Source organism: Ostrea edulis, chromosome 2, assembly GCF_947568905.1.
Source record: "Ostrea edulis chromosome 2, xbOstEdul1.1, whole genome shotgun sequence".
NCBI lineage: Eukaryota > Metazoa > Mollusca > Bivalvia > Ostreida > Ostreidae > Ostrea > Ostrea edulis.
In genome coordinates, this window is record NC_079165.1 from 32585361 (window position 1) to 32611250 (window position 25890).

The 25890-nt window shown below is 34.7% G+C and overlaps 2 protein-coding genes and 2 long non-coding RNA genes across 5 annotated transcripts; 2 read left to right on the forward strand and 2 right to left on the reverse strand.

Annotated features, from left to right (window-relative positions):
* The first annotated feature begins 12998 nt into the window (after positions 1–12998).
* On the forward strand, positions 12999–16205 carry LOC125682226 (putative nuclease HARBI1). The gene is made up of 4 exons (XM_048922691.2): positions 12999–14068; positions 15055–15244; positions 15436–15541; positions 15778–16205. Exons 1-4 carry the CDS (start codon positions 13525–13527, stop codon positions 15964–15966), a joined length of 1029 nt encoding a protein of 342 aa, XP_048778648.1. The 5' UTR covers positions 12999–13524; the 3' UTR covers positions 15967–16205.
* LOC130051620 (uncharacterized) lies at positions 13579–14408 on the reverse strand. The gene is made up of 2 exons (XR_008799886.1): positions 14313–14408; positions 13579–14124 (listed from the first exon to the last, which is right to left on the reverse strand). It is a non-coding gene; the product is annotated as an uncharacterized LOC130051620 (long non-coding RNA).
* LOC125682235 (uncharacterized) lies at positions 15943–19948 on the reverse strand. 2 transcript variants are annotated; one of them, XM_048922712.2, is made up of 6 exons: positions 18301–19458; positions 17732–17779; positions 17357–17395; positions 17126–17173; positions 16818–16889; positions 15943–16515 (listed from the first exon to the last, which is right to left on the reverse strand). In XM_048922712.2, the coding sequence occupies exons 1-6, from the start codon at positions 18707–18709 to the stop codon at positions 16328–16330; spliced, it is 804 nt and encodes a 267-aa protein (XP_048778669.2). In that variant the 5' UTR covers positions 18710–19458; the 3' UTR covers positions 15943–16327. The 2 variants fall into 2 exon arrangements, with proteins under 2 accessions (XP_048778669.2, XP_056009748.1); XM_056153773.1 differs by lacking the exon at positions 16818–16889 and having other exon boundaries at positions 18301–19948.
* On the forward strand, positions 17994–20175 carry LOC130051619 (uncharacterized). Its single transcript, XR_008799885.1, has 2 exons — positions 17994–18436; positions 20085–20175. It is a non-coding gene; the product is annotated as an uncharacterized LOC130051619 (long non-coding RNA).
* The last annotated feature ends 5715 nt before the right edge of the window (positions 20176–25890 follow it).

Genomic DNA, 25890 nt, shown 5'->3' on the forward strand with positions numbered 1-25890 from the left:
CACAGGAGTAACACCTAGCTGCAATAATGTAGCCATATCCGATTTTTTTTATTCTGACGTTTTCGGGATAGGGCTACAATTCCATAGGATCTCCGCAATGGTGCAAAATAATTTTATGAATAACCGATGATAAGCTCCGTGTATTAGTCCCAAATGTTGTTTACAACAAAAGGAGTACCAACTTTGTGCCTGGGTATGTCTAATAAAGGTGGTTTTCATTAAACATCATGTACAGCATGCAAAATTCTGTCTGCTTCGCCATGCTTGTTATCGCGAAATCTCGTACACTGTAGGTGGATCTACTGAAAACCCTAAACATTGAAAATCTGCGCGAAAATGTACATGTAGTTACTCGAGCCACTCCGGCAAAGAAAGGGAAATCATATGGTTGCAGAAAGAATTTACACTCTGCTGTTCGATTTTTACCTTGATATTAAATCTAAGCCTTTTTAATACCGACGAAATAGCTTTCTCCTCCGTACTTTTCCATTGATGTAAATACTACCTTATATGGCATATGCAAATAACTTGACAATCGGAAGTTGAAACCTCAGTACATCTAACATGGAACACAAATATGAATCGAGAAATTGGAATATATCGAAATTGTTGAAAACGATAGAATAGAGCCTCACAAATCGTAAGTTGCAGGTTGTAAATTTACATCTTGACTAAGAAACATAAAATATAATTTTATTTACGTAAAGAAAGTCAGCAAATGTTTAGAATGATCGAAAATGTTGCGGGAGTGAATCACTCCCGCATTTGCACCATTACGGAGATCCTAAGGAGTTGTTGTCCCCCCCCCCCCAAAATATCGGAGAGGGCTACATTATTGCAGCTAGTAATACCCCACTGCACAAGTGGGTAGCCTTATATGAGATAAAAAAATGTAAAGATGCTTTTTGTCATAAAGGGATATTTCAGATGCCCCATTTTAAAACAAACTAATTTTTAAAGAAGTCTGCATCTGAGTTTTGGAGTATTGTAATGCTTTTTCGAAAGTATAATTTTGAATTCTACATTGAAAGGGAATCATGAAAAAAGAAAACAAACTGTGGCCATAGTGCTTGTTACTGAGTGTGTTAAACTTAACCTTCTTACTTACAATGTAAAATTTATTCGCATAAACTCGATGTCTGTTTGTGTCAACACAACATACGCAACACAAATTACTCACGACATGAAATGAATATATACTCATGTCGTCTAACAATATATATATATTTATATTAAGTTTAATGCTAGTAGATTGGAAATAAATAATGACCTTTTTGCACTTAATATGCCTGAAAACATGTTTTAGAATTTGAATGTTAAAAACACATTCAAAGTATTGTCCGTTTTTGATATTGCACTGCAATATACGTCTATGAGTATGAATATTAACGATACGTATTTCCAAATCCTTTCAAAATTTTAATCGACATGAATTCTTAAATTGGATAGACTCCGTCTGGACTTCTCTGCTTTAGCCATAAGCACCATGCATGAAAAAAGATAAGATAACAATGATAAATCTCATAAATCCTATAAAGAATACAAAATTAAGAGCTGGTCAACCACGGACCCTTGCATATATCAGAGGTGGGATGAGATGTCTAGAAGGAGTAAGAATCCTCTGTTGACCAGTCACATCCGCCGTGAGATCGGGACAACGGGGTAATCCGTAGTCAAAACCAAGAGGCAAAGAACGGTCTACCTATTGGTCAGAAACACGTTAGACACTACTCGACCTAATTAGTTGTTTTTGTTCCAAATTAGATTGTAACGAATATAGAATTTGTGAAATACTGACTTTAAACAGACTAACATCAATTTATTTGACAGTAACCTGTCTCGATTTAAGAATTGATCATACACAAACAGTGGAGAGGCTGCTTTAGAAGTAACCCCATTTATCATAGAACAGGGTTGTTAGTTTGCCACTAATATTTATGTTTAATCAAATATCCAAGTATGAAACAGATATGGAAAACTCTGGAGTGTCTTTTATTTCAAGTTGATTGGGATATATGGAATCGAGATATGAATAAATACGCATTATTCAGGGGTACCTGTAAAGTGCGAAACGAAATCGAAACGAAATCTACCGAAACGAAACCCACCGAAACGAAACGAAACAGATTGTACAACTGAACTCTTTTAATTATAGTAATTAAAAATGGTATTTTAGGCCCCTGTGAAAGTTACCACATACAAATAAAATTCGCCTCCCTTTTGATGTAGGCTTTGGTCTTGACTGATACAAAGTTTTAAAAATTGGAATGGGGGGGGGGGGGTGAGTAAGCAAAACGTACATATCCGAAGTTGATTAAATACCATGTGCAATTAGTTTCAGATCCATAAATTTCAGAACGGAGGGTTACAGTCTCACAGGTCAGAGGTCTTACGAGGGGTGGGGTCGCCGGCGCTGGATCCGCGTTTGGGCATAAATACATGTTTCAGTGTTTTTGCTCTAAAGACAAATCTATGTATACATGTGGATATTGTGTATTTGTATGTAGTATATCAAACGGTGGATTCTGAGTATGTCCTCCCGTTCTCTTTGTAATTTATGCTTCCCTTGTTCATAAGCCTTTTGATTTTACAAAATGCTGACCTCCTCCTGATATTATTGCATAAAACAATTTCCGTTTTCCGTCCCGTTTTCAATTTCACGTCTTAGCAACGCCCCAAATGTATAGAGTTATCTTTAGACTCACTACATATCAGTAATAATTTTTAATAATACATGTACAAGTTTTACATGTAGCCTATATATATCTTACCGAATTGCATTCATATAATATGGTATACTATTTAATTTATTTCATTATTGAAAGTACTCGCACCTCAGCAGTTAGAGATAAAATAAGAGGTTAAGAGCTCTTCCTGCTCTCAACTTTCTCAGACACCAGCTTCTTCAAACAATGTATCTATACCCAAAGGCGGATCCAACGCCGGTGACCCCAACCCCTCGTTTAGTGTGTTTCCCCAGACCTCTGAGACTGTAACCCTCCGTTCTGAAATTTACTGATCCGAAACTAATTTCACATGGTATTTAATCAACTTCGGATATGTACTTTGTCCTTACTCACCCCCCTTCCAACTTTTAAAACTTTGTATCAATCAAGCCCAAAGCCTACATCAAAGGGGAGGCGAATTTTATTTATCTGTGGTAACTTTCACAGGGGCCTAAGATACCATTTTAAATTATTTTAATTTAAAAAGATCGGTTATACAATCTGTTTCGTTTCGTTTCGGTAGGATTCGTTTCGCTTCGGTAAATTTCGTTTCGTTTCGCACTTTACAGGTACCCCATTATTCAGAGATAAAACGTCGTCGATATATCTAATTGTCGAGTTTTCATTAAGGCCAGAGCAGGATATTTTCTTCTCATCTATAGACGCTTTTGAATGAATAATTTCTATCTCATAAGAATACAAAAAAATGTCTTATAATAAACGAATACAACTCGTGCGTACAATAATTGGCGTTTACTGGGATATGTTGAATAGACGCATGGATGAAGTAAGTATCGTTGATAAAACAAACCACAGATCGAATTATCTAAATGTGTAGTTGAACGCCACATCAAGAAAAGTTTTCTTCCCATTGAAAAGTTTTTGTAGAAGAATAAAAATTCAGTCCAGCCGATAAAGGACCACAACTCGTGCCCATGGGAATTCCAACATACTGTTGGAAGAGCTGATTGATTGATGTTGTCGCCACACTCCACAATTTTTCAGTCATCTGGTTGCGCCCAGTTTTTATTGGTGGAAGAGAGAACCCAGATACAATGTACCTCCGAAAGTAAACTGGGAAACTTTCTCACTTACCGGCGCGAGCGGGATTCGAACCCCGCGCCGACAGAGGTGAGGGGCCGTGTGATTTTGAGCGCGATACTCTAACCACTCGGCCATGGAAGAGGTGATCCTCAAAAACTAAATATATATTGTCATGAGGAACTCCATCACCTTTAATATCAACTAAAGTGTACTTGTGCTTGGAATCAAGAGTGATGTAACATTTTGGATGACTGATCACAGATTATGGATGTGTCCATATTCTATTTATATTGAAGAAGCACCTGTCTATGATGTCAAAAAGTCTAGTCTTTAATTGATCGTAAAGAATGGCCGTTTGAAGTGTTGAAAAATCAAACATTTTGATGCTGTTGAAATGGGAAGAGGTTTTGCGATTTCAAATTTACTGACAGATCGTTGGAAGTTTTTAAAAAAAATAGAATCCACATATCTCATATGCCGTGGCAAAATACTTTTGAGGCTTCTTCAAAGCAGCCAATATTTTGGTGAGGAGCAAAGGGCTTGGTAGAATATTTACTGGCTTCAGCAATGTATCTCTGTTTTTAAAAATGCTTTTGGAATTCAATATAGGTACGGTAATTCATATATTTTAGTTCCATAAATAGGGATTTTAAATGTGTTTAAAACTGATCATGATCTTTTGAAAGGGAATTAGGAGTATAAGCTAGATTACCAAAGGTGTAATAATAAGCCTTACCAAAAGACAATGTTATCACGAGCTTTGTCAGCTGGAACCAATACATATTCCTCATGTAATTTATTCTATTCTATCATCAATTCTGGTTTATGAAACACAGAAGGATAGAGGCTATGCACTTTTGTCATAATGTGTGCAATACGAAATTTTAATATTCTTCTAATACTATTTATCCATTCTTACAACGTGTCAATTTCTCCCTTTTCACATCGCCTAGCATAATTATGATAGAGATCATGGAGCTTTACCACTAATTAAAACATCGAGGCTCTCTATATTTTTGGACCTTTTATATGACACGTCAAATATGTGTCCATTCATATAAAGCCTAGTGACGTCTCTATCGGAATGAAATATTCTCCAACTGGACTTAATTAAAACAACACACAAACAACTATCCACCCTCATTTATCTTAGCACAACGTGCTATGTTGTGTTCAGTACTACCTAACGATGAATAGGTTGTAGTAGAATAAAATGTTCCTCAGCTGCCAAATTCTTAACTCGAATTTCACAAACTGGATTATATATTGAACTTAATAGGTCAAACGGTCTAATGCATACGAATAATTAAATACATAAATAGGATTGTATCATTGAAGTTCAAGTAATAAACATTCGTATCTATCAAAAATTGTACTTAAACACGTGGAAGTATTGGAAAGTCGAGGACATTTTGTTTCATGAGAGCAAGATCGGACACGCGGAGGTAATGTTTAAATTGTATGTATCGGAACGGTATACGTGATTAATGGTCGAATGCAATTATAATTGATTTCATTTGAAATTTTGATTCGTGGAGAATTTGGAAGGGGGTCAAAGCCGCGTTGTAGCAACAGTTAATAAAAAATAAAGCTAATTGATGAACCATCTTGACACTCCATTTCTTCAGGTGTTCATTACCTATAGTTTATTCAATATGCATATGCCAGTATGTGCCATTTGATATTTTTACTCATAGCTGCATATTATGAGAAATGTATGAATGCTGCATGATGTTTTAAAATGCGTACCACTTCACATTTTGAACATCTTCAGTGGATAGACAGGTATGTGTGTCCCTTATATATAAATTCCAACCAAGAGAAACATTAATCATAATATCAAAGTAGGGGACTACTCGCGTACATATTACTCATTCTGTGTATATATACATGTACTGTTTGTACATTCATTACAATACATTTTAATTCAGTATAATAAAAAAAAAATCGATTCAAGAACAGAAATGGCCAGTTTGCTTTAAAATATGCATCAGAGAGACTAGTAGTACAAAACATAATGAAAAAATGACATATTACATGTAGAATTTTTCAAAATTCTGAAGCAAATGTATATCTTCATAACATCGATAATGTGTAGGTATGAAAACTGTTAAGTAAAAGCCGTGAGAGGAGCCGGTTACACAAGGTAGGTACCATGCTTTAAAAATGACAAAGTTCAACTACATGTGCATCATTTACATGTAATTGTTTCAAAGAATGTCCGATCACTTCCAAAAAGACAAATGCACATCTTCAATGCTTCCATAACAGCTGTAAAGATCTGAAGGATGTCTAATAAATATGCTGTTAGAGGAGTCGATTACAATTATAGGTAATGTCTATTCAAGACATTCTTTAAAAAGTGACAAAGTTCAACTACGCGTAATTATTTTGAAAAATGTTTGATCACGTTCAAAAAGGAACATGCACATTTTCAATGTATCCATAACAACTGTACAAAGTTTGAGGAACGTCTCCTGCAAGAAAGGTCAAAATGGATCAAAATTGAAATATGATCTACAGTGATCCACAAAAAAGCTACGTAGCAAGTTTCAGCTTGATATGTGACAGATAAATGAAATTAGAAACAGAAAACCCCGGACGGACGGGCGGACATCGTTGTGTACCATAATACGTCACGTCTAAAGACGGGCGTATAAAAACTGACCATACGCAGAAAAATCTATCTTGCATATCAAATCAGTTGAGAGATATTAACACCACATGCAGGTGATAATGGAATATTGCTACATAAATATGGGAAGCTGACGACTGAGAAGCTGAAATTATCCCATTTATTATAAAGTTGAATTCTTAGTTTGCTGTTAATATTTATTTTCAATAAAATACATGTATCTTAGTACGAAGCAGATGTGGAGGACTCTGTGGTGTTTCGAATTCACAAGGAAATATTGAATCGACATATGTTTGAAAATTATTTCTGTTAGTAGACTAAACGTCGTAAATACATGTATATCTAAATGTCCAGTTGAAGGCCACAGCAAGATATTTTATGTTATCACGTAGAAGCTTTTGAATAAACTCTGCATTAAATATGTTTCACTTTTACAAATGCGTTTCGTAGTATTAACTATCTTAAAATTTATTTTAAAAGTATTTCAAATATCACCTGTGAGCATTTCCAAGGAAAGAAAGACAACTTCTACTACTGGTATTACAAGGCGAAAAACGGGTGTGAATGGAGAGGGCTTATTCATTACCCGAGTCTTCAGGTATCACACCGGTAATTATTTTCACTATATATTACTATAGAGGGAAAAAATTCATTAAAAATCAGTTTACAGAATTGATGCCGAATAACGCAGTCAGAAATGTTCTGTTACCTATCTCGTCTGCCGACACCAGAAAAACACCACCTACGTGGCATTTTCGAAAATAAATTACCCGCAAACAAGACTACCCTCAAATCCATGTGTTTTTCACATGTGTGTAAACAGCCGGAGTACACCTCAGGAAGTAGCCTCAGCTACCAACAGCAAATAGTTCCTTTGTATACACTTGGTTATTTCTACAAATTACACAAAATTTCCTTATCAGGGGTGCAAAAATTAAGAGAAAAGAAGAAGAGGAAATGAGAAAAATCGCCAAAGGAAAAAAATATTTCTTTAAATATATGGAACTACAATTGACTAAGTTCATTATGATTGGACAATTACCGGTGTGATACTTTCACAAGGATAGGCGGAACTAAGAATTACATGTCAGTGTAGCGAATTCATGACCAAACGCTTAATGCAGTGTGGCAGTCTCTCCTCCAAAAATACACTGATGTAACCCAACAAAATGGATATAGTTAAAAGTTTGCTATTTAGGTAGCTGTAGAAAAAAGGATTGACTCCTTAAAATATTTTCACATAATTATGCATTTTGATTTACTAGCTGGATTTCCGAATGAAACTTAGAAACGCAGGTCCCCTGTCACTGTAGGCGTTGACACGATAAGAACATTGCATTCTACATGACCCTAGTTCGTGGATACGAAAATATGGATATAAATATGAGGTACTTCACCTAAAGGTGGTGATGTCTTAGTTTACATAGTGAAAATGTTGACGGAACGTTATCTCCCAAACAAACTGTATTATAATAGTAGCAAAAACTTGCAATAATTAATTTACTAAAGTAATTACTTTAACGACTGTTTGATCCAGTCATTTCATTGTAATATTCATGGGTCTTGGTGACGAAAGTTTAAATTTCTTTTGGAGAGAACGATATTCAAAAAAAAAAAATGAATAAATATATAAATAAACAGGGGATGCTTACTCCGCCTAGGCACCTGATCCCACCTCTGGTGTGTCCAGGGGTCCGTGTTTGCCCAACTATCTATTTTGTATTGCTTGTAGGAATTATGAGATTGATCACTGTTCGTTATCTTCACCTTGCATAAATAAAATAAAATAAAATAAATTAATTTTACATTATTAATGACCAAGTAAACTACTTACTAGGCACTATCCTTAGGCCTAGGATAAATTATGAGATTTTCTGATGTCATAATGAAATCATGAAAACATTCCTTAGAATAAATTTACTTTGTGCATGCATATTTATCACTTTTAACTGATGTACTGAAAACAAGCAGGATCTCTAACCTGAGTCTGTGCCGACGATGCTGCTGTGTTAGGTTTGTTGGTACTGCCATATGGAAATGTCGGTCTCTCGCTGATAGAAGCTATCTTGGTGTTCCTTACATGTTTTTCGGTGTCATTATAGCGAGAGCAGCGAGCCAGCGCGGAGCAGTGGCTCGTACTGCGAGCTCTAATGACTATATCGCGGGAAATAATCCGAGCTAAATCTCAACCTCTAACAAGAATTTTTTTTGACGCCAATCCCAGAAGTCCCTCGTACAAAATGGCGGATGGTTCGATTCGTAAAATAATAATAATAAAAAATCTTTGAAGTATTACAAACCTTTCTTATTTGAAAGGAAAGGATGACAATCATATTCTTCCCCCTTTCTTTTTCTTTTTAAAATATTGTCTAAAGAAATGTAAACAGTCACGTCACAATTACCAGGCTACGTCACAAGACGCTCGTTGCATTTCCCGCTAAACTGGTTCCTACATTGGCGAGAAGAGTAAGACAGTAATCCTACGTATTGACAGTGAACCAGATCAGTTTTCCTTGTTTTCAATATAAATTTTTTGAAAATGTATTCAGATATGCTGCGCTCGCCCCAACGGTCACACCGTAATCATATTATCTTAGTAAGTGGCTTTTCCGTCTCGTAGAAAAGTTACAAGGACTGCAAATTAGTAGATCATCATCTGCTCGCCTCTTCATTTCGATTCGCTTATTCGAGATATAGGCCCTATACATCGTGTATTTCTAAAAGTGCTTTTTTTTTTAAACTGTAAAAAATCAGTGTAACAGGAATATGTGCTATTAACGTCCCCGTGTTTACATTATCCCTTCGGGTTTCAATGTTGACGTATGACGTCACATAGCATCTGCTTCGAGGCGAGAAACGTCAAACAGTGGCCAGACAAAACTTGTAATCCGAAGGTAATTTAAAGCTTTTAACTTTACTGCACTGTTAAAAAATAGTTTCTTTACTACGCATCAAGCAAAAGAACATTTATAATTTAAAATATTCGTTCCAAAGATCTAATTAACTAAGATCCAACAAATGTTCATGATATGTTCCTGGTATTATCTTGCTGAAAATCGGTACGACCAGGTGTCGTGAAACTCCGACAGTTTAGTAATCCTTATTTGTGATCATAGAGATCTATTTGCACTTATATGAAACTGTACAGTGTTTATTTGAACTCTGAAGTAAAACTGTAGTAGATGCTATTCACATGACGTCGTGGTAACGTTTATGACGTCATAGTACGGCATATAATAAATAATATAAGTGTTATAGAAGTGTTTTCATATCTTCCGGTTACAATATGACAATGGGTCTACATTTGTAGCAGCATCTAACACCATACAACAACTTACACAATCATCAAAAATTCAAGAAGAACTATTAATCCACGGAACGACCTGGAAATTTATCCCTACACATGCTCCATGGTTTGGTGGATTTTGGGAAAGGCTGATTGGGTTATCAAAGGATGTCATCAAGAAAGTGCTAGGAAAAGCCTATGTATGTCTTGATACTCTTAATACTGCCGTAACAGAAGTAGAAGCAATCATTAATGATCGTCCACTGACATACGTTTCATCAGATGAAAGGGATCCAGAATCTCTTTGCCCTTCTCATCTTCTTCACGGGCGAAGACTAACCTGTCTACCATATCCGATTGAATTAGGAATTGATTCTTTGGAAGGCTGCGAGAACAGTCGGAGCGATATTTGCCGATCAGCAGAACAAAAACGTTTATTAATACAGCATTTCTGGAAAAGGTGGACACAGGAATATCTTACATCTTTGCGGAAATTTCATCGGAAGTCAGGATCAAATAAGCAGTTTATTAAAATCGGGGACGTGGTGTTGATCCAAGAAGAGAGTCCAAGAATGAAATGGAAACTAGGGGTGATAGAAGAATTAGTGAAAGGAAAAGACGATTTCGTTCGATCAGCAAAATTAAGAACAAAATGTGGAATAACAACAAGACCAATTGTGAGACTTTTTCCACTTGAAATTAATGAAAAGGACAATAGTGCAAGTGATTAGAATCTGTGACTAAATATCCATCTAAAAATTCACAACGCGAATGAACCTCACAATTCTTGTTTTGATGTACGTATATACTGTCCCTGGTACGACTGTATAAGTAGTTTTATGTAGACAGTATACGCTGTAGTTGAAATTCTTCAGGAGATCTCTATTGAAAATGGAAGGTGAAATGGATAGTCAACAATCAATTTATCTTTTCAGAGTAAGTATAGGCCTATATTTCCAGTATCATTTGTACACACAAGTGTCAAAGGTATTTCCTCACTTTTATTTTTACTATGTATAATCCTTTACAAACCTTCTATTTTAAAAATTCACAAATTTTTTATAGCTATTGTTATCATTATGAAATTTTCACAATATATGCAGAATTTCTTCAAGATTTATGACAAAAGTAAATTTATCTGTTATTTCTGGTATTTTAATGTGGATTTAGGAGTCAGTTTTTACTTAGACTTTTGTAATTTTGATTGAAAAGGATTTATATAAGATGAAGCTCAAACAAAGTCCTTACATCAAGATTATCCCAGTTGATGTTAAAAATTGTAATACTTGCAGAAAAAAATAAATATCAGCTTTATATCTATACAATTGTGCATGATTTGTGAATTTTTTTTATAGTGAATGCTGCAGTAGAAATATTTTAGCAATGTTTTTAAAATGTGAAGTTTGTAATGAATTATATTGTAAATATTAACAGTGAAGAAATACTTTTTACCCTTGAGTGTACATATATATACACATGTATTTTAGTGGTATTTAATGTTAAATGTCTCCTTTAACAAATATTGTCTACGAAATTTATATCCCAGTAATTTTCATGTTAGAAAAATTTATGAAATCTTGGGAGAGGTCCGATTGCTTCCCACATGAAAATGTATTTTTAATATATTTTAATTTATTATAAAAATAGGGTTCGCAGTCTGAAGATGTATCAGGGAGAGGGCGTAACAGAACGTGTGCCCAATTCCTTTGTGATTAATAAAAATACAATAAAATATGTTAACCAACCAGTATTGAAAAGCATTCCTTTTTAAATCTATGAATAAACTTATCTTTGTATTACAGTTCCATTTTGTAAACCTGGATATACTGTAAATGAAAATGATTGACTTATGATCAATTACATGTATATTTAGGGTGATTCCTTTTAGTGAAAATTTACTAATTAGTTGCTAATGTATTTCTTTTCAATGCAGAAACCTTTAAATGCTTCTTCACATACCCATGGATAAGAGAAGATGACGAGGATTTAAAGGTATTCATTTTTTATAAATAACAATCTATCATTGCTATAATTAGCTCACCTGCGCTATTCTGATCAAAATTTGTCCGGCATCTGTCGTTGTCACTAACTTTTTCAAATTTTTATCCTCTTCTCCAGAACCACTAGACCAATTTCAACCAACCTTGGCACAGAGTATCCATGGGTGAAGGGGATTCAAATTTGTTCAAACGAAGGGCCACATCCTCTTCCAAGGGGGAGATAATTAAGAAATAGTTAAAATTGGATGGAGTCATTAAAAATTCTTCTTCTCAAGAACCATTAGACCAGAAATTTCTACTTCTAAAAAGTAATATATATATATATATATATATATATATATATATATATATATATATATGTGTGTGTGTGTGTGTGTGTGTGTGTGTGTGTGTGTGTGTGTGTGTACACCGGTCTTGGTGACGTCTCCATATGAGCGAACAATTCTCGAGCGAGACGTTAAGCAAGATACAATCAATCAATCAATCAGAATGAAGAGCTAAGGTTGTCATATTTTGAAAATGCTTTATATCTTCAAAAATCTTCTTTACTCGTGGACATGTCAGAGTCAAAGTGATATGACATGATTATAAGGAGTACTCAAACTTAACCATTGACTAAATTGTGAAGTTCATGAGCCCCTTGGTCTATGACCCAGTCCCTAGATTGTAGCTCATTTGGTTACTTATTGAATATATACATCTTTGAAAATCTTTTCATTACCTAGAGGACATCTGTTAGGCCAACTAATTATGAGATTAAATTAGTGCATAACCATTTACTAAATCAGTCTTTAATTTCTTCTTCTTTACTCAGGAATATGTATTACACAAACTTTTTGCATGATTACAATTTCTTATCCCTTTACTTAAAGGTAAGTAATGTACATGTATAAAAAATACACAACACCTTTGAAAATCTTTTTAAAATGCACCTAGCAGATAAACTGTAATATGATTATTAATAACAAATGCTAATCTCAGTACCAAGTTTATAAAATTCATGCCCTTTGGGCAAAGGTTCAAATATCGACCAGTGGGTCTAAAGTGATCATAACCTAACAAAACAAATGTTACTAAGGTGACCATCTTGGCCCTTGTTTTAAAGTTTTCCTTTGAATACCAGGGTCACTGAAATGGTGTTCTGACAAAAACTTTGATCTCCTTGATAGGCCTTAGTTAAAGAATTAGAATTTAAATACATGTATATTGTTTCTGATATCTTTGGAATATGTTGAACTTGTTATTTAATTGTCAGCGAACAGAAATGAGATATCAAAATCATGCCCAGTCTTAATATTTAATTTTTTTTTTTTTGTTCATTGCTTTACAGAGGACTTTCGCAGATGGGCACAAACTACTTAAGATTGATTGATTGTGGTTTTACGCCGTCTTGGCAATAGATTGATTGATTGTGGTTTTACGCCGTTTTGGCAATATTTCAGCCATTTTACGGCGGTTAACTAATTCAGTTATGTTTGGTTGTGAGTGTTTAAGTTTCCCTGACGGCCCCCAGTGAGCCTACTCTTTTTCGAACATCAGGGAAACGATCTTTTGCGTGCCAAGGGGGTTGTGATCCTTGACACGGGACACCCTTTAATGTCCCATCCGACGGACCCCAAACACAGCCATAGACTTCAGGACTGGGTTGCTCAAAACCTTGGTTAAGCTTAACCAGTGGTTAAATCCCTTGTCCACCGGTTAACTTTTAGCCAATGGTTAAATTCAGTTGCTCAAAAGTTAGCCAGTGGTTAAGTTGCCTAACCAGTGGTTAAGTTTTGGCCAAAGTTAGCCATTCTGCAGAGGTGGGTTAAGTCTTTTAACCAGTGGTTAAACATGGCTGCCCGCTTGCTGTTTGATGTTAACCTTGGCAGACGACACAAGAAAACAAGAGTTTACAGACATTTTAATCACGATTTCAATGACAGTGAATACAAAGAAAGGTATAGGTTTAGTAAAGAGTCAGTTAATTTCATCACTGATCTACTAGAACCCGAGTTGTGCCGTCCAACATTGCGCTCATATTCCTTGTCAGCTCTCAGTCAGGTCGAGATGGCTCTACGATATTACGCTACAGGTGATAACATGAAAACTATAGGCGATACACTGGGTTTCCACAAGTCAAGTGTTTCTCGAAGTATCCAGGATGTATCCCAAGCCCTGACCGATTTGGCCTCACGTTTTATAAAGTGGCCATCCACAGAAGGAGAGAAGTCCAACATCAAGAAGGGCTTTTATGCCATTGCCAAATTTCCTGGTGTGATTGGTGCTATCGATGGTACCCACGTCCGCATCATGGGCCCCAGTGAGCATGAGCCCGTGTATGTGAACCGGAAAGGCTTCCATTCAATAAACACACAGGCCATATGTAATCATGAAGGTGATTATAGTTTATCCAAGTTTTTATCTTTCTTCAATATATTGTATTTAGTATTCCTAAAATAAATAATTAAATGTTCATGAGATAATGAAGACAGGTCATACATTTCATGATATTGAATTTGAATATCAATTATGTCATTCATAATAACTTTTGAAATTAATATACCGGTATATCACCACTAAACATTGATATAAAAATTCATATTCACCAACATAATATTCAAAAATACACAATGACTCACATAAACCTTTAACAGTGGAGAAACACAGTCTATCCGTGTCGACAACTTGTAGGCCTATGAAAGAGAGAATAGTGTTTCCCACTTCCGGTAAAAAATAAGCTTTCACTCCAACTGTAAATCCCCCCCCCCCCCCACACTTTACTTCACTTACTTATATATGTAAATACATAATTTGTCACATGTGTACTATATAGTTGGCGATAGTATCATCACTGAATAATTGCATTACTTGTATTTTCGGCACGTACATGTAGTAGCATCGTATGAGGAATGTTAATGTGCCTAAACCAGTGGCGGATTTAAGGTGAATATTTCATCAACTTATACTGTCTAATTTTTGGTTGGGTGGGTGGGTGTGCTCCTTCATTACTGACATTACAATTCAGAACTTTCAAGCATATATTCTTGTTCTCATTCATACCTACTAGCAACTATAAAAAATAGTGGGTCACCCAATATACCTTTGCTTACATATGAAAAACCACATACGGTCATTATCAGTGGTGGCAGATTTTGAGAGGAGCCATGCAGTCCCCCTTACCCCTTTGGACACCCAAATTGGCTGAAAATTTTGGCTTTCACTTGACTTAATTTTATGCATATATATCATAATTACATAAATATATATTTTTTAAAAAAAACCCAAAAACAACAACAACAAAACCCAACTTTCTGTCCTGCTGGTAGTAAAATAATGAAACTTCAAGCAAGCCCCACCTTTACTCCTTTTCCTTACTTACAGGCCGATTTATCAACATTGTTGCCAAGTGGCCAGGGTCCAACCATGATTCTTTTATTTTTCGAGAATCAAATATTGGAACATATTTCGAAGCGCATCATAAAGGGATTGATGTGGATGGACTACTGATTGGTGACAGTGGATATGCATGCAGCAAATATCTGGTGACTCCCTTTCTACGACCCACGACTGAGTAAGTGATTCAAGTTCCGGTGGGGGGGGGGGGGGTTAATTTAAGACCAAACCAGAATCAGATGCTGAGATTTCCTAATTCAAGAGAGGAAATGTTATGGAGTCAATTCCTCAATTCAAATTATCGATTTCATATTTCAATACAATTACCTCACGAGAAAAGTTGTATTTGTCGTCAAATGTATTATGTAGGTCTCAGATGAAATACAATGATGCACATACACACACAAGGGCAGTGATTGAGCGAAGTTTCGGGTGGCTGAAGCGACGATTTATGGTCCTTCATGGAGAAATTAGGGTATTTCGATATGCACATGCTATGTACTTTATTTGTTTGACAACTCTTCAATGATAAATCAAATTGTAAATAAAATTTACTATTTTTTCCAAATGCTTGCTTCACAAACTATTTGGAACTGCATTCAATTTCGAATTTATTTAAAAGTTGAGAGATCAATGTTTTAAATTAATTTACATTGTATTATGAAATTGTGCATTTTTACATGTTAGATTTTCATGTGTTCTCTTTTCTAGTGTAAACCGGATCGTGCTGCAAAAATAATTGTAGCTTGTGCTGTGCTGCACAACATTGCTTTAGAGAGGAAAGATTGTATGGATGATTTGGAGTGTGAACATTCAGATGAGCCACATGTTTCAGATAATATTGTAGTGGAACCAAGAAACAACAATGTCAGACAGTTCATTGTTCAAAATTATTTTTAATTATAGTCAGTATAATTGCTACTTTTAACTCCACCCCCAAGTGAGGTATCCCATGGGCCTCATTGCTCACCTGATTCACCTTCAACCTGTCATTGTTTACCTGTTGTGATTTTCAAAAAACTTTTTTTCATCAATATTTATTCCCATAACATTTTTACCCCCATATTGTGCCCTTAACCTAGCCCCAGAGGATCACAACATAACTGAAAATGAATTCACATAACAAAGAGATCCAGCAACACCAATATGACTAACATATATATATACATGTGGAAATTTTACAGACAAACAGATGACAGACAACATGATCAGAATAGCTTACTACAGGTGAATTTTACTGTGTGTCGAGCCACTTAATATACTACATCTCATTTTCTGTTGGCTTAGATGGTAATTCCATCTGCAGTTTTTTAATTTCTAATGCAACTTTTTCTTTCTGCAATATAATAAGTTCTTTCATTAGCAAGATCCTCTCCCTATCCTCTCTCAATACACTTTTCTGAAGATCTTGCAGACTTTCCTGACCAATTTTCCTCTTCTTTGTTTTACCTAAAAAAATCAATGTACATCAATCCAATAGTATACTTAGATGTTCATTAATTGTTTATATTTGAAATATGTTTTCAAGTTTCCAAATTTCGTTTTTGTTAAATATACTTATTACATTATGTAGTTTTTTTTATTATTGTATAATTCAAATTTGTTTTCACTTAATTCTTTGCAGTGAGACAATTTGATTTGCAATTTTTCACTATAAAATAATTTTGGGATACAGTGAACCATTTTTGTAAGTAGTGTTAGACTTGCACTATTGATGTCTTTAACATTAGACATTGCTTTATATACAATACCTGTTTCATTATTCTTTGAGCTGATCAAGGTCCCAGAACTTGATAATGTAACATCATATGTTACAGATGTCCCTAAAATAAAATTCAATTTTAAATACTGAATTATTTGACAGTTATAACCTTTGCTTTGCAATACATGCACACTTGAGAGCGCCCTTAGTAACCTCTCCCAATTGCCCCAGTGCTATAAATCTTTAACCTCCATTCTTACAGAAAAGTAAATATAGATCTGGTATTATGCACTACATTCATGTATTAAGTATTATGTATGTCATATGATCTTACATATTTATCATTGTTAAACTTACCTTCCAAATTTTCTGGGAGTTGAAGAATTGTCTCTGTACTACCTTGGCCTATGAATTTCAAATATTGCTAATTACTATATAAATATTGTTAATTTGTAATTATGTTTAATAATTTAATATATATATATATATATATATAGATGTACAATGTTTTTATTATATTTATATCACCATTGGTCTTGTTAAAATGTTATATGCTAAAATAAACTTGTTGTAAACATATTGCATTACCTTCAAAGGTGACTGTCTCTTCATTGATGGTTTGAAAACCTAGATTGTGTGAAATTGATAAAGAAAATTTATTACCATCATAAAGAAACTTTTACATCATCAATGCATAACTTTACAAGCAATTGGTATGTTATAACAGAAACTGACAATAAACAAGAGAAATAGGTGAAGTCAATGGGAAGGAGTTTACATGTTTGAATCACCTATTTGTTGGCCCTTTTTCATGCTGTTCAAAGTTTAGGGGCCACAATAAGGGTCAATTGTTGAACATGTTTTAAAAATGTGCCCCCCCCCCCCACCCCCGCTTTCCTTTGTCAAAAGGAACAATTAAATTACTTATAACTCAAAAAAGCCATTTCAGAGTAAAAATCTTACCTGAACTCTCAGCTTTCTCTAACATACATGTAGGTATAGCTGGTACTTCTGGATTAAATAAAAAACAAAAGTGTGTAAATAACAAAACATTTAAATATCTGATTGAAATATATTTCGTGTGTATGTTTCTAAATTAAATTTACACGAAGTACTATATTTGAACATTGTTCGTTGGGATATTGTAGTTTATACATTATAGGAAATTATGATACTAGGTGCAAAACACTCATGGGGCGAAAAAAGAAGTTTCCGTGACCTTCACATTGCTAATGCATCAAGTACGATTACTCGGCAGCAGTCGGTTATATGGACTGTAAATTTCAGTTTTAAAATTAGATAGGATGTACGTGTATGGAATATACTTCAACTGTTGTTAATGATGAGTTTTTTCCTGAATATTATCAGTGAATTACAACTCTGAAGTTCGGTCTATCGTCGGATAGCCCATGGAAGACGTGTATTGCAGACGAACACAAGTTACGAATTTCCTCTGCCATAGTTACTCAATGTTCTTGGATAATGTTCTTGGGCAAATTACAAAAGAGTGGTTAAGCGAATAATAATCTTACCTTGGATTATGAGGCCTCCGACCTCAACTCCTCCCCCGATCCCAATAAAGTTGGGGGAATCGTAGTGGATATCTAATATTTTTTGCGACACCGGATCAATTGGCTGAGGAGGCGGACCGCCCCCGGTTTTGACACGGTGAGTCTTCTGGAGGTGTTTCTCCACTTTTGCCTTCGAGCAGGCCTTTCTATATTTTTCCTTTACCTGGTCTATCGAACGCACTACCCCCGACCCTCTGGAATTGACAGCGTCCGTAATATGTCGCCACACAGCAGCTTTTTTAGCATTAGTAACTTGGTTTGTCTGTTTAGACTTGAGCAAACTTAAATGTTCTTCAACTAGTTCCACTAGAAATAGTGTCTCCTCTGGTGAGAAATTCTCACTTCGTTTTTTGTTTGTGTTGGTAGCCATTATTGTTTACATATACAGACGACAGATGTTGCATTGTGGGATACTAACCACTGGTTAAAGTACTAAACCGTTGGTTAGTAAGTCCTAGGGCTAAACTCACTTTGAGCAACAGAATTTTGACCAGTGTTTAGATACCCAGTGGATAGTAAATTTACCCACTGGTTAGCTTAACCAGTGGTTAAATTTAACCAAGGTTTTGAGCAACTGGGTCCTGGCGTGCTTTTAAAAAAGAATATTGATACGATGGTAGGCAATCTTTAGGAAATATCAGAATTATTAGTTTCTGCCCATCTCCCCCAAAACCAAAATGTAGGATGAAGCAGCAACTTTACGGTATGTCTGTGCAAGTGTACCCAGACAGCAACTATATGTTGTATTGAGGATATGTGATCATGTTAAAGCAAGGTCATTAAGGCAAGTTCATTATTAGTCACAGAAAATGTTTACTATAATTCATATCCTGTCCATAACTCTCTGAGAAACATTGGAAGTTCCTGCTTTAAAAAAGATTACTTATGACCTGACATTGTGACTTGACCTTGTGCCAAGGTCATTTGTATAAGTTCAAGGCCAGTCTTAATCTGTCAGAAAATTATGTAATTCCTGCCTTGAAATTTCTTATAACATATACAAATTGCATGATCAAGGAAACAAAGAGATAATTATATACCACTTGAAGGTAGATCATGACCTTGACACAAGGTTACATGTATAGTGTAAGTTTAAGGTCACTTGCAGAAAAATTTAATATAAATCTTATCAATAACCTTGTATGAGAGAAACATTAGATGCATGTACATCGTTGCTTATGACCTATGGTTTTGTAATCATTATCATTGAAGATCATTTAGGCAATATACGCATGTAAGGTCATTGGTAAAACTGTTCACTTCTTGTGTTCTCCATGACTTTATAACAGTGAAACATACACTGCAAGCCCATACTTGATACAAAGAATGGTAACCGTTATTATCTGGGAGTGTTCTAAGCCAAGGTCAAGTACATAACTAGGTCTGACAGAAAAAAGTGTATATTTCTTTTCTAGGCCTTGAAATTAGAAAGCCCATAGTAAGAAAACCTGTAAATGTGCTATGACCTTATCCAATGGTCATTCAAACAAGGTTTAAAAAAGGAAAAATCTGAATTTCCTTTTCAACATGAAAATTTCTTCAATTAACTATATAAATATATCTGTTGTAGATAGATTTAGTGGAGATAGTATTCTCTGAGATTGCTCTTTCTAGTCATAAATGTACTTGTTCAGTTTCTATGTCATCTTGATAAATTTGGAAAATAATGATTTTGAAACTGCATTCGAGCAATCATGTATAATTTCATTTAAATTATTTACAAATGGTTTTCTTTTCTCTTGCAGATGAAACAGATACCAGACAGATGGGTTGCCCTCGAGCAGTGAATGGGAAAGAAAACTGATGCTTGTAATAAAGAAGATTAATTAATAGAAAGTGTCCAGTTATTTATTCATCAAAAGAATACCTGGATATTCATACTTATAATGGTACTTCCCCAAAATCCGGGTTCAAATTAAGCAGTTTTAAATCATGAATTTAGATGCAATTCATTTGCTGCATGATTTTGAGATTGTACTTATTATTTCTGTGTACATGCATAGTTATTTCAGATTTCAAAGATTTCGGTTGAGCATCACTGAATAGACATTATTTGTCGAAATGCGCATCTGGTGCATCAAAATTGGTACCCTATAAGTTTTATAATATGAATATCATTAACAGTGAAACCTTGATGATGTTGTAAATTTAATTATAGACAAAACTGTAGATATCTGTGAGGATCAATTTGCTGAGCAACACAGAATTTTATGAAACTTTTCATTAAGTTTTTTAAAAAAAAATTCAAAGTCCAATTCAAGTACTAGCATTGAAATGTATACATTACACGAATTTCATTGGAAAATATAATGATATCCGCATAATATTCGCATGCATATCGTTCGAAAAACCTAAATTGTAGGTAACAATAATATTCGCATGAATATCGTGCGAATTATTTTTCATATGATAATCATGCGAATTTCACATGAAAATCGCATGATTTTTTCATGCGAGGTCCTATTCGTCGCCTTCTCATGCGAGGAATTCGCATGATATTCGTGCGAATTTCATATGAAGTTCATGCGAGCCACTTTCCCCTGTGTATAGTGTGGGTGATATGGCATTCCTACTACATGTAGCTCTGGCTATGGGTTAACCCATTAGCTCGATTGGTAGAGTGCTGGACTTGTGTGCCAGAGACCCGGGTTCAGATCCATGAAAATGTCTCTGTTACATATGGAACTCAATGTAATCCTTAAAGGTCAAGTACGGTGATTTTCCTAAAACTTGAGTTTTATACAGAAAAATGTCTGTCGTACACTTATGGATTAATTTCCATGGCAATTTTGATAAAAATCAATTGGCGTGAAGTACACGGCGCTATCAAACTCTTACCTGAGCGATCGATAAATGTGTTGTGACGTGAGTTATCGCTCGTAGCTTATGACGTCATCTGAGACAACTTTCGACTGCATTGATAGGGTTTTATAGTGTTTACATAGAAAAGTCCTGTATTTATGGTACAATGCGCTGCTTTGAACTGCAATGTGAAATCGGGACAGGGATTACGTATATTTCTTTTCCCAAAAGATACTAAATTTCGAAGAATTTGGATACTGAAATTGAAAAGAGACACTGAAATTGAAAAGAGACACTGAGATTTGTGACAAGCCACGAGGATCAGTGAGTGACACTTTAATTAACGAGGATCAGGTTTCCATCATCCTGTTTGACTCCAAACAAAGTGCAAAGTGATGATTAACTGGACATCTTACAAAACAAGTGGAGGGATGTATTTTAATTATATAAAAAGTTCAACCCAAAAAGGGGATGCACGCAATCCACCCCTCTCTACATCCACCACTGAATGCTTTAATGCGACATTGTATTCAATGGGTTTGCGATTGCACATAAAAATTAATGTCACCCATTACCTACTTCGAATTGATTTTATTTCTTTTATTAAATGAAATATCTTTCGAATATTGTCGTACTCATACTATATTTATAAGGGACTCATCGTCATCATTTCATTTCTTCACTATATATATATATATATATATATATATATATATATATATATATATAAAATAAAATATAGTAAAAATGGAAATGAATTTAATTTTAAAAACCCATTTTGATAAAACCTTATTTATTGCGAGGTCAGTCCAATTTCCAAAGCTTTTTTTTTTAAGTTCATTATGAAAACAAGTACAAGTTTTTCCTTTTCCTAATATGCTACATTCCTAATGTGCTACATATATATCATGAATCATTGAGGCAAAATTTCACACCTCAAAATGCTACAATTCGTTAACTTTGTGCCGTAATATATCAATTTCGCATTTGACGTGTGTTGTGAAGAAATTACATGTACTAATAGGCCTAATTTACATTTTATGATATTGTATCTACATGTAGATGTTTTTTTCTTTAAACAAAAAAAAGGGGGGGGGGTACAAATAACGTTGTGCACAATAAGCTTTTTTCTTTTGTTGTTCTTTTTTCAAAAAGGCATTTTTCAGTTAAATATATATCTAGCTAAACGCATTATAATTTGAATCTGATCAATCTCATACAAATAAATCCCATAATAAAAAAATACAAACGCGAGAGTCAATCTAGTTAAATACGCTCACAATCGCTACAATAGAGTATACGGCGAGTATCTATGAAGTCTGATTTTGATTAGCCACGATTGTGTAAAATACAAAGGTTATCTTTTGATAGAACATTTTTTTCCAATATTATTCCCAATTTTCTATGGACTGGCCCGGTAAATAATATCTAAATGAGATTCCAATGAGATATTTGTCGAACATATAAATGTATATATCATATAAATATTACTATCTGATGGTTTCGAAACGGGTGTAGGTACAAACATTATAAACGTTGAATCCCTAAACTCAAGTGTATCTACGGTATTTTACCGTCACTATCCACGGTGTTGTTAAAACTGGCAATTTCTCACAGAAATTAAAACGATGATATACAGGCGTAAACAATTACAATTGTCTCAGATGACGTCATAAGAAAGGGTGACAATCCCTTCATTCGTTTCTATAAACAACGATTTTGGAATAGGTATTTTGCGCATTTACCTGGATTTAAAAAAAAAAAAATAAACATATCAATAAACTTTTCAAAACGGGTTTTAATGAATCATAAACTTTATTTTCAAATCTATTTTTATCACACTTGACCTTTAATTCATTTATCCAGTTTAGCTGGATTATCTCCCTTCAGATTCAGTCCCATAGCCTTAATTGCGAATATTTGTCAGTTGTTTCCCCTATTTCAAACATAGGTGGCGCAAGACTCGTTTACGTCCTTGTTGACTTCCGGTGTACATAAGATTTATGAGAGATTGTAAGGTTTTTGTTGTGCAAATAGGGAGCGGGGGTAGAATTCCCGAGATATGAAGCTTTTATAAAATTCAACTGGTTCATTGCCGTCATATGTGACAGCGACAACGATCGTTTTAAGTTCCACTCAGCGTCGTGCGCTATAAACTTCAGTCTTCAGTTCAGTCCACGTCCGACTACACAGATATCAGATGACGACTTTATTGCAGAAAGTATTTACGGGGGATTAAACATTTGCTCTGTAGATCGTAATATTCTGCATGAATGTTTTATGCTGAAATTTTATCTATCCTTAGTGATACAGTCATCAATGATCTTATAATTCTATGACCCCCCCCCCCCCTTCTAGACTAGATCTATAATCGAACAGGGGAAATTTGAGTCATCAATATATAAACGAAGTATGGTACAAAAATATATTTCAGATGTCATTTAAAAATTAATTTTAGAGTTAACCAAGGTAATCAAAATATGAATGAACGCGATTGCTACCAGCACCCCCCTCCCTCGGTACGACGACGCGACTGTAATGGATGGGTGGCTATAATCAGACTGTAACTGTAAGGCAGTGAATATTCCTAGGTCTTGTTTTCGTTTTTGATGACTGGATTGTAAATAAATTTCAACACTTTACTTTCATTGTTAATTTTGTTAAAATTCAAAAAGTGTTGTAAAATATTGTTTGAATTTCAGGGAAAACGAGTCTAGATTTTTCAATAGTCAATACGTATGGAATTAATCAAAATATGGGATGATATTGTCAAACTTTCATAACTTATCAAAGTTTGCATTATCATAGTTATGTTGTTATGTCATGTTTATCAACTGACCCACGGACAGTCCTAGCCTATTTTAACTGTTGGCGCAAACCAGAAGAAAAATGCATCTCAAGAGATTAAGATATTTCTGAATTTTTTAGAAATAAAATTTGAATCATATCTACTTTTATCAAAATTAAATGCAAATTCATAAAGCTATAAATTTATCCAAGTGAAGTAAATACAAATTTCACTGTCATATATACAATGTTGTGTTTATATAAAAGTCACACACAGGCCTATTGTTCATTGTGGTTTTTTTATTTTTAAAAAAATCATTGCATTGCGTTTTTCACTATTCACTTGTAACTTCGATTTCAATCTGAAGTATGAACATTCAAATTGACCTTCAAATTGAAAAGTGTACTACATTTGTTAAGTGATGTATTTTAGTATAAAATCACTCATATCATGAACTGTCATGGTACAAACATGATAAATCCTTATACGTGAAAGTAAACACGGGTCAAATTATGTAGGCCTACATCAGTTTCCTGCAACACCATGGACAAACGTCATTTGGATACAACCATTCCTATACGCAGGATACAGTCGTGCTTTTCACGCAGAGTACAACCAACTCATAGTATATCAATCATAGTATATGGATGGAGACGTGAATTTAGAAGTTGAAAGAAAGCTTGAACTGGGGTACCGTCTTATTGCAATCCAAATTGTAATATTCAATTAAAATGTAGAAACTCGAAATTTTGAATCATTATTGTACACCTAGCATATGGGGTAGTAAAATTTATTTGACCTGCCAATTTTTATGCTCTCGCTTGCCCTATAATATGGACTAATAAAAAGTTAATCGCAAGGACTGTTTACCTACCGTGACGTCATCACGTAAGTGATATAAGTTAAAACACGCAAATAAACTGTTAAAGAGAAGTTATACATATACATTTGCTATTACTACACATTTTAACAGCTTAATAATAGAAATTCAGAGGTATATGGATATATTTGATAATTGATATTCTTAATCCTCGATCGAGAGAGAGAGAGAGGGGGGGGGGGGTGTCCGCATCTTATTGTTTTAAACATATGCAATTCAACAACTTATAAAGAATTCTGATGTATTGTATATTATATATTTAACCTAAACTACTGTTTAAGCATGTAAACTTAATTATGAAGTAGTTTATAATGAAAAACGTTCAATGTGTATTGAATGTCTTTATTTAATCGATGTGACAGAGAAAATTCGGTTGCAGCTGAAACTCTCAACGTGCTTCCCTTTCCGCCCAGAGAGTCTTGCAATGCGTTTTCTAAGTTCGTCTCTAAGCGCAGTGAGGTCCTACGAACCGTAATCCACCATAGTTACTAAATATTCAACAACTTTCTAATCTAAAGGTGTCCTTCCGACGCTCTCTTAAACTTGAGGTTAGAAACGCCTTGGACGTTAACAGATCGTGCGCCACCTGTAATCAAGGGCGAGTAATTTGAAGTTTTATTTGCCATTGTTTTAAACATCTGGTCATACATTATTATATCATACTACGACACAACCTTTGGATATAATGATTGGATAATGTTTAACGTCCCTCTCGAAAATATTTCACTCATATGGAGACATCACCACTGCCGGTGAAGAGCTGCCAAATTTCGGCCTATGCTCGGTGCTTATGGCCTTTGAGTAGGGAGGGATCTTCATCGTGCCACACCTGCTGTGGCACGGGACTGCGGTTTTTGCGGTCTCATCCGAAGGACCGCCCCATTTAGTCGCCTTCTACGACAAGCAAGGGGTACTGAGGACTTATTCTAATAACCCGGATCCCACATAATGACGATTTAATTAATAACTTAATAACAATACAAGGTCCAGTAAATGAACTAAAGACTGAAGAGTATGTTTAGAGCCTTAAAACAAAACGCATAAACATGTATTGGTCCAATGAATTGTTTTATATTCAAAT

Coding starts and splice junctions, on each gene's coding strand:
- LOC125682226 (XM_048922691.2), top strand. CDS start 13,525: ATGGCTGCCCGCTTGCTGTTTGATGTTAACCTTGGCAGACGACACAAG. Junction 15,245..15,435: donor TTTCTACGACCCACGACTGA/GTAAGTGATTCA, acceptor TGTATTATGTAG/GTCTCAGATGAAATACAATG. Junction 15,542..15,777: donor TCCTTCATGGAGAAATTAGG/GTATTTCGATAT, acceptor TCTCTTTTCTAG/TGTAAACCGGATCGTGCTGC.
- LOC125682235 (XM_048922712.2), bottom strand. CDS start 18,709: ATGGCTACCAACACAAACAAAAAACGAAGTGAGAATTTCTCACCAGAG. Junction 17,174..17,356: donor AGAGACAGTCACCTTTGAAG/GTAATGCAATAT, acceptor TGAAATTCATAG/GCCAAGGTAGTACAGAGACA. Junction 16,890..17,125: donor ACTCCCAGAAAATTTGGAAG/GTAAGTTTAACA, acceptor ATTTTATTTTAG/GGACATCTGTAACATATGAT.